This window comes from Vulpes lagopus, chromosome 1 (genome assembly GCF_018345385.1).
Source record: "Vulpes lagopus strain Blue_001 chromosome 1, ASM1834538v1, whole genome shotgun sequence".
NCBI lineage: Eukaryota > Metazoa > Chordata > Mammalia > Carnivora > Canidae > Vulpes > Vulpes lagopus.
Genome location: NC_054824.1, coordinates 119,141,538 through 119,160,604, shown reverse-complemented (window position 1 = coordinate 119,160,604; position 19,067 = coordinate 119,141,538). Strand labels below are relative to the sequence as shown.

General features: G+C 33.8%; 1 protein-coding gene across 3 annotated transcripts in view; it reads left to right on the top strand.

Annotated features, from left to right (window-relative positions):
- Positions 1–19,067, top strand: part of ROCK1 (Rho associated coiled-coil containing protein kinase 1) — a 143,076-nt gene that overhangs the window by 48,818 nt on the left and 75,191 nt on the right. For all 3 annotated transcript variants that reach the window (XM_041750492.1, XM_041750485.1, XM_041750474.1), the window contains exons 3-8: positions 12,463–12,563; positions 13,143–13,280; positions 14,600–14,775; positions 15,820–15,904; positions 17,136–17,280; positions 17,600–17,738. In XM_041750492.1, the coding sequence (XP_041606426.1) occupies positions 12,463–12,563; positions 13,143–13,280; positions 14,600–14,775; positions 15,820–15,904; positions 17,136–17,280; positions 17,600–17,738 (784 nt within the window). The remainder of the gene's footprint in view (positions 1–12,462; positions 12,564–13,142; positions 13,281–14,599; positions 14,776–15,819; positions 15,905–17,135; positions 17,281–17,599; positions 17,739–19,067) is intronic.

Genomic DNA, 19,067 nt, shown 5'->3' with positions numbered 1-19,067 from the left:
ATTCAGTAATTTGTATTGGATGTCCATCTGAAGAGAAAATGATTTTCAAGTCTCCACTTCCTAACATACTAGAAATGTAAAGACATAAGGGACTAGGTGAAATTATATAGTTTTCAAGTAGGGAATGTATTTTTTTTAAAGCAGGACTCTAGGACTAGTAACTAAAGGAAACAATGACAGATTTTTGCCTTTTCAAAACTATATATAAGGAAAGACAAATATATAAAGAACATTGGCAAACAAAAAAAATTACAATATATTTAATAAAATGATATTTCTAATGGGGAAGAGACCCTTCTAATAAGAAAAACACAATTTTTAAAAATAGCCAAAATAGCCAAATATGTAGTATAAAGGAGAAAAGATATAAATGACCATTGAATAGTTAATAGTTGAACAAATGCATTAATATTTTCAACAAATATAGATTAAAATAAGAAAAAGACATACCCTCCGCATCTGAATGAGAAAGATAAGAATCTCATGTAGAATTGGTGACTATTAAATGAGATGAAATATGGTAGAGCCATTTTGAAGGGCAGTTGGACAATGTATTTTATTATTATTTTTAATTTATTTACTCATGAGAGACACACAGAGGGGCAGAGACATAGGCAGAGGGAGAAGCAGGCTCCCTGCAGAGAGCCTGATGCAAGACTCAATCCCAGGACCCCAGGATCATGACCTAAGCCAAAGGCACTCAACCACTGAGCCACCCAGGTGCCCTGGACAGTGTATTTTAAAGCTAATAACATTCATGAGCTTAACCTAATCTTTTGCTTAAAGAAGTGTGTCCTGCAAAGCAGCTCTGAATGTATATAGGAATGTTCATCATAACAAATATATATTATTAGATCAAAAAGTTAGAACACAAATATAACTCAATAGGAGAAATTTGTCCACTGTCAACAGTGACTTCCATGAAAAGTAAGTTGCAAAATGTCTTTTTATGTCAATAAGTATAGATAATATATTTTTAAAAATGAATATATTCCATGTAATGTATCTTAATTAAAAAACTTTCTGTGGGGATCCCTGGGTAGCTCGGCGGTTTGGCACCTGCCTTTGGCCCAGGGAGCAATCCTGGAGTCCCAGGATCGAGTCCCGCGTCTGGCTCCCAGCATGGGACCTGCTTCTTCCTCTGCCTGTGTGTCTGCCTCTCTCTCTCTCTTTCTATGTCTATCATAAATAAATAAATAAATCTTTAAAAACAAAAACTTTCTGTAATGGTAGACACTTAGGTTCCTTCCAGTTTTCCACTAGTGTAAATGAGGTTGTGATGAATATTCTTATACATACAATTTGATGAATACTTGCTGCTTCTTTCTTTGGAGTGAATCCAGGAACTGCTGAGACAAAAGTTGTATCCAGTTTACATTTTGATACATAGTGCCAAATGCAGTTTTATACCAGAAGGTGGTATAAAAGTTGGAATTTTAAAATGAAGCCATAACATTGAATAAATTAATGCAATATGACCTAGGATATTACATAAGCTTGTTTGAAGTTATTACAAATAAAATGCCATTAAATTCAATTTTTTAAAAAGAAATGTTAAATATTCTCTTTATTTACTTTTAAAATAAGTTGCATTATAGTAAACTCATGGTAAATTTGCTAGGGATTCCTGTATGCCCTTTACCCAGTTTTCCCTAATGTTAACATCTTTTATAACATGGCACATTAACAGAACTAATGTATTAAAATTAACATATTACTGTTAACTCATTACAGGCTTTGTTCAGATAACAATTTTTCCACCAATCTCTTGGTTTTCATTCTAGAATCCACTGTAGGATACTGCATTGTTTTCAGTTGCCATTTCTCCTTGGTCTGTGATAGTTTCTCCATTTTTTGCTTATTTTTTTTAATGACCTTGACAGTTTTGAAGATTACTGATCAAGTACTTTGTAGAACGTCCCATAGTTTGTGTTTGATGTTAGACTGGGGTTATAGGTGATATCATGATTTATTAATGGTAATGTTAACTTTTATCACTTGGTTTATTAAAACAGTGTCTGCCAGGCTTCTTTCCTAGAAAGTTACTGTTTTCCCTCTCCATATCCTGTTGTTTGGAATCTGATCACTAACTAGTTCAGCCTACCTTATGAGCAGGGGGATCAATAAACTCCACTTCTAGATTCAAAAGGTTGTATATACTGTCTTTCACACAGTAGAAGTAATATTTTATTTTGATAGTCTCATTTATTAGTTATTTCTGTTATGGATTATGCTTTTAGTGTTGTATATAAAAATCATTGCCGGGCAGCCCAGGTGGCTCAGTGGTTTAGCGCCTGCCTTCAGCCCAGGGCGTGATCCTGGAGATCCGGGATCGAGTCCCACATTGGGCTCCCTGCATGGAGCCTGCTTCTCCCTCTGCCTGTGTCTCTGCCGCTCTCGCTCTTGCTCTGTGTCTCTCATGAATAAATAAATAAATTTTAAAAAAATCATTGCCAAACCCAAGATTGATTTGTTAAATAACTTTGTTGAGGTATAACTTATAAAACTCACCAGTTTAACGTATACAGGTCATTGTGTTTTTTATGTGTATTTTTAGAGTTCAACCATTAGCAGTCATTTTTAGAACATTTCATCACCTCATGAAGAAACCCCATATACATTAGCAGTCACTCCCATTTTTCCCTAAGTTCCCCAGCCCTAGGCAATGATTAATCTATTTTATATCAGTATAAATTTCCCACAAATAATGTACATAACCTATAGATGGAATTATATATGTGGTCTTTTATGACTGATTTTTTGAACTTAGTGTGATACATTCAAGGTTTATCTATGTTGTATCATGTGTTTTTTAATTGCCAAATAATATTCCATTGTGTAGATACACCTAACACTTTTTGTTTATCCATTCATATGTTGATGAACATTTGAAATTTTTTAAAAGATTTTATTAATTTATTCATGAAAGACACAGAGAGAGAGGCAGAGACACAGGCAGAAGGAGAAGCAGGCTCCATGCAGGGAGCCTGATGTGGGACTCAATCCCGGAACTCCCAAGATCATGCCCTGGGCTGAAGGCAGGTGCTAAATTGCTGAGCCACCCAGGGATCCCCGATGAACATTTGTATTGTTTCTACTTTCTGGCTATCATGAATACTGCTATGAATATTTGTGTGCAAGTTTTTGTGTGGACATTTTCATTTCTCTTGGATAAATATCTAGAAATTGAATTGCTTGGTCATATGGTAATTCTGTGTTTAACATTTTGAGAAATCCAAGATTGATTTTTAAAAACACACTTCCACTATTTTGTAGTAAATAAAAGTGATGGCTTTTCTGTTGTTCCTGAGTAGGTAAGAGCTGCATGAAGTTGATTTGTCTCCATTTATAAAATCATTAAATGTTTTTAATGTTTCAGTAAGTATCATTGAGCGTGTATGTACATCAAGGACATATCCATGAATGAAATGTGGTCTCTAGCCTTACGGAAATGGGAATGTACTATATAATAGAAGAAACATAGTTATATAAACAATTTCAGTACAGATTGATAGGTGAAATAACGGAGAAATTGTGGTGCCTCAGAGGAGAGGGAGTTACTAATCTACTTGAGGGAATCAGCAGTGACTGAAGCAGAGATACAGGATTAGATCTTGTTTGATAGTAAATTGGTCAAATAACATGGGGCAAGTCATTTTAGGTTGATGATCAGTATCTGCAAAGGTATGGAGATTTGAAGCAATTTGGTAATGTGAGCAACTGCAAGTAACTGGGCATTGGTAGAGTATGTTAGGGAGAGTATCTAGAAATAAAAGACTGGAGAACTGGACAGTAACAAGGTCTTTATGTTAAGAATTTGGATTCCTCCCCTTCCTTTATCTGTTTCTCAAACCGGATTACTCTGTGTGTGTATGTGTAGTTTGAATTTTATTTGAATATTGGACATAAAATAATTTTTCATTAAAGCAGATTTTTATGGAATTGAATATTGTAGATTTTCTGATAAGTTTTATTATATAACTTCAGAGGTTTTTAGGGATACTTTGACTACTCTAAAAGTACAAGGTATAGTAGTTTCTTTAGGCAAACGGAGCAGTATTTTAGTCAAACAGCGTATTGTACATAGCTTTTATTACCATATTTCATCCTAACATTAAAAAAACTTACTTAACAATTGGGATGTGTCTTACAGTCTATAGTGGTACATAAAATTGTGGTGCACTTTATAATCTCGGATCTTAGATTAGGCAGATACATCTTTTTCTCATTAGAAATCAATAGTCCTAGAAAATTTGAAATCTGTAGATGTGAAGAATAAAATATCTGAAATTCTACTGCCCTCGGAAATTATTGCAAGTATTGTTTTGGTATGTTTCCTTCTAGCCTTTTTTTTCTGTTCACGTGTACCGAACATATTTGTGCACTTTATACTGTTTATTTAACATTATATGTTGAATATCATTCTATGTGATTATTCTTTAACAACACAATTTTAAATGTCGCCTAATACTCCATTATATGTATGTAAAATTATTCAATCTTTACATTGTAAAAAACATTTTATTGTTAAAAATCTTGGTTCCACATTATATATAACTTCTTTAGGATAAATTTCTAGAATTAGAATTTACTGGGTATGAAGTGTGACTTTTTTTTAAGATTCTAGAAATAAACAAACTAAAACATTCTTTAAAAAATCATCCATTCAATTTCTAGAAAGTTAGATTGAAGAGTCTGTGTGTGATTGAAATCTTTTTGAATTGTTGGTAACCTTGAAACTATAAATTATCAGTCTTTCTGCCTATTTTGCTAATTTGTGATTAGAGACTGATTAGCTAGTTAGTGGCCTGTCAAAACTTATGGTGTCTATTTGTGACTCAATTTGCCTATTTCATTTTTTGCTTACTGTGCTGTGAAGTAATATCTCACTTCTCGGAATCTTAGCTTTCTGTCAGCATCACTTGGCTCAACAAAATAATCAGAAGTTAGTAAAAGTATCTAATGGTTACATAATCCTATTTATTGGTCTTAGGATTAATGGGGACTTACCAAATGTATAATTTTGCATGTAATAAATTCTGTAAATAACAAAGAAATTAATAATATGGGAAAAACATAGAATGCTCTAAGAAGGATTAGAAGTTTTGAGAATTTTGCAGTTTTAGATAAGGTGACTAGCTTGGGACTCACCATAAAATGACATTTGAGAAAATTATTGAAATACTTGAATTAGTCAAGCAGATGTTTGAGGGAGGGGAATGTTATACAGAGGAACAGCCAGTGTGAAGAGTCTGGGAGGAATATACCTGGTGTGTGTGAGAGGCAGCAAGGAAGAAGCCATTGTGGCTGGATAGGATTGAGCAAGAAGGAGAATAGTAGGATGATGTCAGAGAAGTAAGGAAATAGGCTAGGTCATGTAGAGTCTTGTACGCCATTATAAGATCTTTGACTTTTGATCCGGCTTAGATGGCAAGACATTAGAGAGTTTTGAGCAGAGGAGTGACATGCTCTGACTTGTATTTTTAAGAATACCACCTAGGGTTAAGAATAAACTATGGAGAGTCAAGGATAAACATAGGGAAATCAGTAATGAACTGATTGTAATAATCTGAAGGAGAGGTGACAATGGCTTGGTCCAGCATGTTAGCAGTATAAAGAGTGAAAGTTATCAGATTGGAGATAATATTTCAAAGGTAGAGCGATCATGTTTTCCTGAATGACAGGATGTGGTGTGTAAGGAACAAAAGGAGTCAAGAATGCTCCCTAGGTTTTAGAAAAATTGAACTGTCAACAGAAATATGGAGATCATAGAAGTTTTGGGTAAAAACATGTCTTCGATTTCATACACATTAAATTTGAGAGATCTGTTACCCAAGTAGATATATTTTGTTTTGTGTTTTTTTTTTGTGGGTTTTTTTTTTGTGTGTGTGTGTGTTTTATTTTTTTTTAATTTTTAAAAATTTTTTATTTATTTTATTTTATTTTATTTTTTAATTTATGATAGTCACAGAGAGAGAGAGAGAGAGAAGCAGAGACATAGGCAGAGGGAGAAGCAGGCTCCATGCACCGGGGCCCGATGTGGGATTTGATCCCGGGTCTCCAGGTTCGCGCCCTGGGCCAAAGGCAGGCGCCAAACCGCTGCACGACCCAGGGATCCCCTTTTTTGTGTTTTTAAAAAAGATTTTATTTATTGATTCATGAGAGACACACAGAGAGGCAGAGACATAGGGAGAGAGAGAAGCAGCCTCCCTATGGGGAACCCAATGTGGGACTCGATTCCAGGACTGTGGGATCACGCCCTGAGCCGAAGGCAGAAGCTCAACTCCTGAGCCTTCCAGGGGTCCCTCAAGTATATATATTTTGTAAACAATTGAATATATAAAGCTGAAACTTAAGGGACTAACCATAAAAATTTATTGACATGTAGATGGCTTTTAAAGCCCACCAAAGAAATAAAAATAAACAGAAAAGAAAACAATATGAAAGATTAAACCTCAAGATGTTCAGTGTTAAGAACTCTGGGAGAGGAGGAAGAGCCAGCAAAGGCAACTGAGAAGTAACTATTAAGGTTTTAAAAATACCCTTAGCATTGTTGGAAGAAGCATGTGGAAGTCAAGTAAAGAAATTAAACTAGCAGAGAGAGACCAGACTGTCAAAAGCTGCTGATATGTCAAGATAAGAACTGAGAATTTGTTACTGGATTTAGCAACATGGTAATCCATGACTTTGACAAGCAGCTTTGATAGAAAGGTAGTGGCCAAGTCCCACCTAAATGGATTTAAAAGCAAATATGAAGAAAGATTTAGAAACTGAAAGGACAGATAACATTTGAGGGATTTTGCTGTAGTGAAGTTGAGTAATGGGGCAGAAGCTGGTGAGAGAAATGGAACAAAGAGATTTATTTAAGATGGGAATGAAATTAGCATGATAGGATCTGGTTTGGAAAGGGGAAACTTAATGATACAAAAGAGAGAGGATAGTACTGCTGGAGGATTATCCTTGAAGTAATGAAAAAGGATGTGATATTGGTGGAAAGATTGGTATAAAATAGCACTATTGGTATAAAATAGCACTATTCTCCTCCAGTAAAAAATGACCAAATATATGCATGCACATGCTGGCAGTTTAATATACATGTGTATGGTGGTAAATCTGTGATAGTTTTCTTGTGATTGTTATTTGCTTCAGGGTGGTAGCCAAAAACATCTTAGCTATGAATGAGGATCAGTGGGAAAGCTGTGTAAGATTTGAGAAGAGGGAAGAAAATGTAAAATATGGTGTGTAGCAGTGGGAAAGTGAACAGTCTAGTGAAATATGCAAGCAGAATTAGGGACCAGCCTTATGTTTATGATTATGAATTTAAAGTGAGTTCAGTCAGTATGATTTTATGTATTTATCAAGACTTATTTAACTGTGTGGGTGCTTAACAGAGTTAGTTGGAGAATTGGATTTAACTAGGATTATGATTTTGCCAAACTAAGTATAATGAAGCAGAAGAGAGCCGAGGCATTGAAGGTGTATGCAAGAGAGGAATTCTAATGATTGACCATGTAATTTAATCTGGGGAGGTAAGAAAGCAATGAGGTGGGGTAAAATGGGATAGGATCAGTGGATTAGAGGTTTTGGTGGGGCTGGGGATTGTTCGTGTTGAGTTATTGGAAGAAGTGAGTGTGAGATTTGAAATCAAATTTGTGGAAGGATTATAATTATTGATAATACAAGGTCTAGTATGTGAACATGGAAATGAGTGGCTAAGATAAGGTATAGGACAAGATCATTGAAGGAGAGAAGTTAAAGGTTGAGAGGCCAGGTTATTAAAGTGTCGTCTATGGATATAATAAAATCTCTAAGAATTAAAACGGGTGAATATTGGAGAGGTCAACAGACCAGGAACTAAAATTGTCTGACAGTGAAATTTGATGACCTGAGAGTCAGTAGATTACAGCAATAATGAGAGGTAGTGAGAAATACGACTTAATAACATGAAAATCAAAACTGGCAGATTTAGGGTAGGAGTATAGAGATAGCAGTGGAATTCAGCCACCCCACTTTCAGGGTCAGTGGTATAAGTCATGTGGGAGGGTAAAGGTCACCACTTGAGAGCTTCAAAGGAAGCAGTGTCCTTTGTGGGAAGCTGGGTTTCTATTAGTAGAGGTTGGCAAATTACAGTCCAGAGGCTAAATCTGGCCCACCACCTCTTTCTGTGTTTTATGAAGAATGTTTTTTATATTTTAAAAATAATTGATAAAAGATCGAAAGAGGAAAAATGTGACATGTGAAAATTATATAAAATTCAGATTTCCATAAATAAAGTTTTATTGGGACATAGCCACATTCATTCTTATGTGTTTTCTGTCACTCACTGGTTTTGTGCTACAGTAGCCAAATTGAATAGTTGCGGCAGAAATCATACATGATATTGTTAATTACTTTACACTGCCACTCAGCTAAATCACAGTGGTACAATTGTAATGGAATAGCATTTCATGTCAATATCACCATATTACAACATTATATTATTTTTTTTGCCAGTGTATGCCCTTTGTGTAAAAACAAAAATGAGAAAAGTGAACTTCGAATGTTGTCATTTTGAGGCACAGTGGATTGTGGATTATTCTGTGAAGTTAAATGGCGAAAGGATCGTGTTTATTTTGCAGTGACATTATAGCTGTGCTAAAATAATATATATTGATGTTATCAGAGTGAGTCCCTATCATATTCCCAACTCACAGGAAAGCAACAGTCAGAAAAAATAGAAGACTTGAAATGGAATATCTCCTCACAGAATTTTCTTCACAAAAATAAGAAAGGAATCAGACTGCGACCTTACATTAGTTTATGAGTGGCTTGTTAGCCAAACAGGGAAAGCTGTTCACTATTGTTGAGTGTTTGCAGCAGGAAAGAAAGAAAGAGAGAAAAGAAAAAAGAAAAGAAAAGAAAAGAAAAGAAAAAAGAAAAATTTCCTTAAGAAGACTGTTAGCTTATTGGCAAGAATAATTGCTCAAAGAGTTGAGGTCATTGAAAGCAACATCAATAGTCAATTAAAAATAAGACAAACAGGGCAGCCCGGGTGGCTCAGTGGTTTAGCACCTGCCTTTGGCCCGGGGCATGATCCCGGGGACCTGGGATTGAGTCCCACGTCAGGCTCCCTGCGTGGAGCCTGCTTCTCTCTCTGCCTGTGTCTCTGTCTGTCTCTGTCAAATAAGTAAAATCTTTAAAAAAAAAAAAATGACAAACAACTTTGAGTGATTTTTCTTGACTTATTTGAGGAGTCAATGCTGAGTTTAAAGTATAGGCAAGAGTATTTTTAAAGAAGTTGAGAAAATACTAAGTACAGCTTGAAGAGGAGTCTGCTGAGGTGTGTTACAAGTGATAGTAGTAAAAATTAGATAATAGAAAAAGGCTTAGTTGGACAAACTGATAAAGCTTATGAAAACACAGACGTATAAAGCCTATAGTTATGTATTGTATTATATACACTGACAGATACTTTGTGAAAAATATTTGAATCTATCGTGTTATTGAACCACAGTGTCAGTGGTACACACATCATTCAGTGTCATGGACTTACATCATCAATTCTGTAAAATTTTGTGAGAAATTGGAACTAAACTAAACATTCAGTTTATCTTAGTATAAAATAAGTTGATGTCTTAGTGGTGATGTTTGTGGTTTTTTTTTTTTTTTTTTTTAAGGACTGTTATGGATTAAATTGTGTTCCTGCCATTCCCGATTTATATGTTGAAGCCTTAACCCCCAATTACTGTATTTGGAGATAGGGCCAATAAGGAGGCAATTAAGGTTAAATGAGGTCGTAAAGGTGGGGCTCTGGTAGGATAGGATCAATGTCTTTACCTTGGGTTGTACACTCGAAAGAGGTCATGTGAACACAGATGGCACCTGTCAACAAACCAAGAAGAGAGCCCTTGAGAGTCCTTACCAGAATCAAATATGCTAGTCCCCTGATCTTGGACTTCCAGCCTCTAGAACTGTAATAAAATGAATGAATGTTGTTTAACCATCCAGTCTGTGGTATTTTGTATGGTAATATGAGCTAAGACAGAGACCAAGATGAAGGTTTTTTTAAGTGAAAAGAGCCACTCCCAACTGTCATTGAGTTTTCATTAAATACTGATTGACTTTGAAGTTAGTTTTTTGCTCCAGACTTGATGTTTCTTAATGAATGGAACAGAACCTAAAATAAAAAGGCAAAACACCACTTTTATGCCATATATGAATGTAATAAAATCATTCTGACGGTAAATGTTGTTTGAATCACATATCAAGCTGCTTTATACACTTCCTGTGCTGTTAGAAATTAAAACAGGAAGCAAGGTCATTCCCACATAGATTTGTAGCGGATATGTTTTCTGAGCTCAAACAACAGACTTTTCAGCCTATTTATGGCTGTAAATCTCATAGAACCAGAGCTAGGGATCTTTTCTCAACCTCACAGGCTATTATATAACACATCCTGGTTCAGGACTTTGTTAACTCTCATCTGGAATATTACAGTACTCTTAAAATTCTCCCAACCCCCAGTCTTGTCCTTATTGAGCTCATCTTTTTACATATTTCCCAGAGTGGTTTAGCTGAAATGTAAATTTGACTGTGTTATTTATCTGCCTTATTTCTTTTCGTGGTGTTTCTCAGTTCCCAACAGATCCCACAGGACTCTCAGGGACTGCTTTCTGGAAGAGTGTAAAGTAGATGAAACTCCAGCCCCTCTCTGATATCCCCACTACAGTACCACTACCATCCTGAAGCAGAGTACTTTCTATTATCCATTTGACATATTGAGTTGCTTTAAATTTTATTGTGAGAAAAGATTTTTTATGATTAAATAATAGTTTTATAAATACGGTCCTATAGGTAAAGTTCAAACTCCTAAACCAGTTTGGGGCTTTCCAGCATCTTCTTTGAACCCTTATCACAAACTTGATACTTTAGCATCACAGACCATCTTGTATGTAGTTCCTCTATGCCTTTGCTTATATTGCCCATCTGCCAATAGTATTCTCTGTTTTCTTCTCCCCACCTGACTAACTGCTGTGCTTCATTTAAGATTTGTTTCAGGTGTTACCATTTTCAGAAAGCATTTTCTAACTACCTCCTTTCCAGGCAGGTTTTGGGTTAGGTATCTTACTTAGTGTTCTGCAAACTCTGTGCTTAGCTATATAGCTTCCCTTTCTTCCTTGCCTTTCATTGTGTTTCGTTGCGTTTCGTTGCCTTGCCTTTCCTTGCCTTTCCATTCCATTTGTTTTTCATTGTTTGTTTCTGTTTAACTTGCTAGAGTTTGAACTCCTTAAGTGGAGGAACTATGTTTTAAAGTTATCTATAACTACAGTGATTCTATAAAGCCTGCATGGTACACAAATAATTGTGCAGTATATTGATTGTTGCTGTATCTTTGTGATGTATCTTGCAATAGATATGTAACCTAAAATTAAATATATTATCTCTGTGTAAAGATTTGCTATCTTTTGCATGTGTTCATTGGTTATAATGTATACAAACACTTGAGTCGAAATAGGCATTTAAAAAGAAAGACAAGAATATAATACAGAGTTTTTATTAAGCCTAGAACTTAAGTTTAATAGCTGTTCTGTATTTTGTGCACTCGAAACGTGAAGCTTTTCCATGTAATCTCATGCCAGTGTTGACCCATGTGGATTAAAATAGCCCTATTTTAATCTATGACCAAATTAGGAATTAGAAGATCTACCCAGTGGGGATTTGTAAATTATTGTAGTTTGTAGTGTGACAGGTTTATATAAATAATTGCAGTGATTTCCACTGTGTGTTTTAAGTTAAAATCTAGGTTCAAATCCAGAAACATATTGATACAAGTATGTGATTTTTTTTCAGCATTGGTTATCTTCAAATATTTATATCTTCTTGGAGGGATCATCAAAATTGACTTCTTGGAGGGATCATCAAAATAAAATTGATAAAATTTTATTTCACTAATCTAAAATATATATCCATGATCCCTCAATTCAGATTTGCTCAGTACTCAATTAATTGTCCTCAGTGTGTGTAATTAGTATATTTATTTTCTGAGATAACTATCAAGTTATATTTTAATGAAAAATTTTTATTTTTTAAAAAAATTTTTTTTAAATTTTTATTTATTTATGATAGTCACAGAGAGATAAGAGAAAGGCAGAGACACAGGCAGAGGGAGAAGCAGGCTCCATGCACCGGGAGCCCCGACGTGGGATTCGATCCCGGGTCTCCAGGATCGCGCCCTGGGCCAAAGGCAGACACCAAACCGCTGCGCCACCCAGGGATCCCTGAAAAATTTTTAATAGCTAGTGAAGTCATTCCAGAATTTATTTAAAACCATTCTTAACACATTGAACAGTTCTCTTTTATAACTAAATTCACTACAAAATAATTCTTAATATTTTTGTTTTCTTTCAAGAACTTGAACGTAAAATAAAGTGTTAGTTGTAATATTTCAATGATTTAAAATTATAAACTTTTCTTTTCATACAGATAAAGACACAATAAATAAAATTAGAGATTTACGAATGAAAGCTGAAGATTATGAAGTAGTGAAGGTGATTGGTCGAGGTGCATTTGGAGAAGTTCAATTGGTAGGTTATTTTAATGAGATTAAAAACAATAAAATTTAAAAATCCATCTGTGTTTACCATATGTTATTTGGTTGGGATGGTATTATTTTTTATAAAATTGTAAAGCTTTAAGTCATCCTCGATAGTCTTGCCAAAGGATATGAAAGCCTAGAGTCAGATTCAGCAGTAGTATGAGATATTTTCCCCAAGCATCCATGGGTAGAGAAGAGGTTTCAAGTATCAGAAGAAAAATCTTTACTCCTTATCTTAGACTTCTAAAATGTAATGGAATCCTAAGTTTTATAAATAGAAAGCAGCATGCATAATGGTGGAGAAGGGGGAGTGTGCTATAGTATCGAAATAAAGGTATTTTTCTTTTTTTTTTTTAACTAAATAAAGGTGTTTTTCTAACATCACTTGCCTTATGGTAATTGAAGACTTGACATTATCTAATTGACATAATTCAACAGAAGAGATGAAAGAAAAGTGGCTAGAATAGTAATGTTATGTTATTTGACAAGGTGTTAAAATCATTTAGTAAATTGTTCTGGTAAACACTGAGCTTTAAATGTTCATTATTTTCTGTTTTCAATTTTAAAGGTAAGGCATAAATCCACCAGGAAGGTATATGCTATGAAGCTTCTCAGTAAATTTGAAATGATTAAGAGATCCGATTCTGCTTTTTTCTGGGAAGAAAGGGACATCATGGCTTTTGCTAATAGCCCTTGGGTCGTCCAGGTATGATTTTGCTACTGTTTTTTTGGTTTTTTTTTTGTTTTTTGTATTGCTGTGCTAGTTTGTAACTAAACATATCAGAGAAGCTGCGTTTGTATTTTATAACAGTAATAGAGAATTTACTGGCAATTACAAAATTATCTAATGTATTGTTATTTTTTTAATCATAAAATTTAATTTTATTGAATTGTCTCTAGGAGGAAAATAAGACCAAAGCAAAGTAATGATGTCTCTGTAGACTTTAAATATTAGAAAAATTAAATAATCTACTTTGATTTGGGAGATATCATATACTATCATCTTCTAAGTAGATACTTTTATGTAATACTGAAATCTAAGTTTTTTTCCAAATATGAGATCCTTTTATTCTGTTTAGTTTACCATTTATTCATCTATTTGTGTCTCTCATTTTGTGGAGAGGAAGGAATGGGAAAATGAAGGAAGAGGTGGGAGGTAAGGTAGGCCTTCAAGTAATACTGTGTTAGCTGTAGGTTTTACAGTGGGAAGAATACACTTGAAGTCAGTAGTTGTAAGTTCTAGTTTTAACTGTCAAAAACCTATCTGTGAAGCTCTCGCCAAGTTTATTTGTATCTTTGGGCCTCAATTTCCTTGCTCAGAAATGTGGAAGTTGGCTTAGATTGGTTATTTTCATCTGTGGAGAATGCCTCAGGTGAAGTCATAGGGACAAGCAGGAATTTGGAGAGGTTATAATTCTGGGTTTTCTGTTTCTGTTTCTGTTTCCTCAATTTGACATTTTTAAGCATTTGCAAACTGGCACTACTACGTCCAGACTTTGACTTAGCAGCAGGTATAAAAGTCAAACAAGGTATAGTCCCTTACATTTTTCTGGAAGGGATTTTAGTGATCGGGATTTAGGGAGGTTAAATAAATTACCCAGTCACATGGCTATTGGACAGCTGAGCCTATAGTCCAGTTTTTCAGACTTCTTGAGAATTGTGGTATTGATAAAATTTAACAGTAGACCTCACAAAAGCACATTGAATCAGAATCATGATATTTCTTTGCTTAGGAGATTTGTATATTCTTTATTGAAACTATTGTAATTTAAAAAAATTCTCACTGTAAAAATTGAATTAGTATAGCAACACATAGAGAAAAAAGTTCCATCTAACTCCTTGGAAATAACCATCGTTCCTTTGTATATGCAAAGGCCTTTGTAGTATTTATGTTTGTGTGTTTTAAGAGTACTGTATTTACTGCAATTTCATTAATTTAATAAAATCTTATGTTAGTATTTTTGTCATTTTTTAAATGAAGCAATGTTGCTTAATGTTAATGATTTCTTATGTGTCTTTGTATAGCTTTTTTATGCATTCCAAGATGATCGTTATCTCTACATGGTGATGGAATACATGCCTGGTGGAGATCTTGTAAATTTAATGAGCAACTATGATGTGCCTGAAAAATGGGCACGATTCTATACTGCAGAAGTAGTACTTGCGTTGGATGCAATCCATTCCATGGGTTTCATTCATAGGTAAAGATAAAAATGTTGTAAATGTTTTCATTTATTGAAGGGGGAAGCTGAAAAGTACTTAAGCTTTATTTGATTGGTATCCTACTCAAAATCCACCTATTCTTCTTCATGTGACATAAGTGGTATTTTAGAATTTAGAACTTTGAAATTCATAGTTTTATTATTTCAGTTTAATGTTGATATAAATGTATTCTTTAATGTCTCTTAATCCAATTACATAGCTTTAATTTGGTGTTCTGAAAAATAAAAATTGTAAGTTGGTTTTCTGAAGTATGTTCATTTTTTAATAAACTAATTTGCTTTTGATTAGTTTTTGTATGCAAAGTTTTTAATATACAGATCAGTTTGCTTTTAGTTAGTGAATAGATCATATTTATTTGTTAGGACAACAGTTTCATCTGTTTTGCCAATACCACTTGAATCCCATGCAGTTGCTGTGCTAAGTGCCTGGGATACAAAAATGAAAGTGATTTAGAACCCTGTTTTGGGGTTATTTATGTACTTAAGTTGAAAAGTGTGTTTCAATTACTTTTTATGTCTGAGTATTACATTTTTTATAGTTATCCTCTCTTAAATGGTTTGCTTTCCCCCGTGGAAGGAGTAAACTCTATTTAAAAGAAAAAGAGAGGGATCCCTGGGTGGCGCAGCGGTTTGGCACCTGCCTTTGGCCCAGGGCGCGATCCTGGAGACCCGGGATCCAATCCCACGTCGGGCTCCCAGTGCATGGAGCCTGCTTCTTCCTCTGCCTATGTCTCTGCCTCTCTCTCTCTCTCTCTCTGTGTGTGTGTGTGACTATCATAAATAAATAAAAATTAAAAAAAAAGAAAAGAAAAAGAGATATTAAATGTCTTTTTCTGAGGCACTAATATATAAAGGAGTTTCCCTGCTGAACTACAATTTACAGATATGGATAGAGCACATATGAATAAAAAATGGCTTTATCTACAGTGAGTGAGGATATAGGGCCTAAAATAACTGCCTCATAGAATTTTTATCACTGTCTGACTGGTTTTAGAAACACTCTACTTTTTTCCCCCCCTCCAGAGATGTGAAGCCTGATAACATGCTGCTGGATAAATCTGGACATTTGAAGTTAGCAGATTTTGGTACTTGTATGAAGATGAATAAGGTTAAATAATTTTGTTAATTCAAGAAAGATGCTTTTTAGAAAATGCTGTAAGAATGTACTAACCATAACTGGACTTGTATAGAATTGATGTGATCTGTTACTTGTTGAAATAGATGCCATGGTTTCAATGTTTTATTAGTAACTTGTAAGTGATTTATGTTTTCCTCTCTACTTAAAGGTAGGTATTAATTTCCAGCTTTGTTAAATCCTTTATAACAACTCTGTAATATATAGTACTACTAGCGACTAGAAATGAAAGACTAGTGTTAAAATTAGACTTTCATAAAATTACATTTCAGAGGTATTTTTTTAGTGTTTTACTTAGCCTTCTGTTAACATGTAAAAGATCTTACTGCTTATCTTGGGAGTTAATCTTAAAACATACCATCGGTCCTCATTATTTACAAAATAAATAACTGTTATCTATGGCTGAAGTGGCAAGTATGCTACTTGCTTAAGTTGAAACAGTTTATATTCTTGGAAACTTACCACACAACAATAGCCAAAAAGTTGTATTTATTATTTTTAAAAGAAAATTATTGATTAGAAGAAAACACTACATGAGAACTTTTGTGTGAACATTTAATTATGATTCTGTTGTGTTAATGCCAGCTTAAATAAGTAACAGCTATGCATAGTTTTTGCACTTAGTTTTGGGGATATTTTTGGAGTGAGTTAAAATGCATATTAAATAGATATTCAGTGTGCTTAGTACCATTATACCCTTTTCCATTGCACCTACTTCCCCATTTTATATTTATACAGTTAATTCTTGTTTAAGTTTCAAGCATGGTTAAATTGAATGGCTATTTTAATAAAAATAAAAAGACAATAATTAAATCAGCATTTATATATTATTACCGAATGATTCATCCTATCAGTCCCTCAATCTGTTTGCATTGGCTTATATACTTGTTCTCTGCAATTATGATGTCATATTGGTACAACTGGATGACGCTGTGTCTTTCTAGTGAGTAATATTACAAAGTAAAAATCACTGATGCATCCATACACACAAGTACACACACATATTTCAAATATACTGTGTATATAATGTATATATGTGATTAGACTATATGTTCATTTTTGTCAAGTTTGCACAAGGTTTTGATATATTTTATAGTCCAAAGATTTAGAGTCCTACAGGTTTTATTAGGAAAGACCTTTTAAGTAATTCAGAATTTATATTTGTATCCTAATTCAAAAGTTGACCCGCTACTCTTTTTTTTAGGAAGGTATGGTACGATGTGATACAGCAGTTGGAACACCTGATTACATTTCCCCTGAAGTATTAAAATCTCAAGGTGGTGATGGCTATTATGGACGAGAATGTGACTGGTGGTCAGTTGGGGTATTTTTATATGAAATGCTTGTAGGTGAGTAAAGGGGAGTTTTGTGTATCTCTAACATAGTTGTTCATCCCATTTGGCTTTTTCTAATAAAATATTTATTACAGTAAGCAATACTAGTTTTGTTTGTAGAAAACAAACTGATCCAAACCTGCTTTGTGTGTTTTTAAAAGCTGTTTAGAAGCTTAAAGCAATTTTGTGATGTATTACTTCTTTTTTATATATTAAGCATATGTCTTTAACGCATATGTAGTAATCTTTACACATATAACATTGACTCTTTTCCTTTGAAACTGATTTTTTTAATGTACTTTATTTGCTTTTGTTTTCCCTATCAATTTTCCAGGTGATACACCTTTTTATGCAGATTCTCTGGTAGGAACTTACAGTAAGATTATGAACCATAAAAATTCACTTACTTTCCCTGATGATAATGATATATCAAAAGAAGCAAAAAATCTTATTTGCGCCTTCCTTACTGACAGGTAAATAATCTTAACATTGAACTTTATTCTAAGGAAATTCTCATTTTGCTGCTCAATATTTGAGGACTATATCTAAGCTCCTGTATTTGAACTTTCGGAATAAAAATATTGCCATTCCTCAGATCAGTAATGATAGTGAAGTCTAATATTTTGTGATATCTGGATGGCTTTCTGGATCTCAAATCACTTGCCTTACCTAAGAAAATGGGGTAATGGCCAGATCAGATGGTTTTTAAAAATTTAATTGTCGAATATTTAACTTGGTTAAAAATAAAAATTATATTTTCTTGAGTCTGAGGGTTTTTTTTTTTTTAAGATGTAGCATCTCTGAAAATTAGAGTGCATCTTACAGTCAATGGCATGTATTAATTTAATTGGAAGCATTTTTGTCCTAGTGATGGAAAAATGATGTATCTTCTAATCAGTGCAATTAAAGATAATTCAGTATTGTATAATTGAAATTTGCTAAGAGTAGAATTTAAATGTTCTTACCAAAAAGAAAGGTAAATACGTGAGGTGTGATAGATGTGTTACGTTAATTAACTCAGTGGGAGAATCTTTTCACAGTGTGTACATATGTCAGAGTATCACTTTATACACTTTGTGTATCTTAAGATTTTATCCTCAATAGAACTGGAAAAGATTTAATTATATATGATTATATATTTGATGAAATTAAGTTACTAGTGCAATGCTATAAAGACATATGTATTTTCTACCTCCTTCCCTCTAGAGATGGTCATTGGTATGATATCTTTCAGATTCAGTAAGCATTTTTATAAATGTATACTCATGTATGTGTTTTAGAAACAAAAATATATGTACCCTTATGGTTTACTTCTTAAATTTAAATATGAACCAAATGATGTAAGATTATGTTTAATATTTATGTTTGTATATTGTTAATTTAAATATTAGAGAGGCCTCATACTTTTAGATCTGTTTCAATTTCAGATTCACTCAATTAATTTAAATTTAGTGCCCTTCATATGTCCTTTGGAGACTGAAATGTAGTCTTTGAAATTTTTACATTTCGATATATGTACTCTAAATATAAATGCTATGCTGTGTGTTAGGTGCTAGGGATATAGAAATGAAAAAGATATACAGTCACTGTTCTCCACTACCTCATAGCTCTTTGACGGAAATAGACAAGTGAATGAGATGTTTACTGTACAGAGATAAGTACTCTGAGTTAAGTACTGTCTGCCAGAGGACCATAGAGAGGTTCCTTGATCCAGTCTGGGAAAGTCAATAAAAGCTTCTTCAGAAAGTGTCACATTTTATCAAAAGCAATTTCTCTTTTAACTCATGAAAAACTTTGGAATT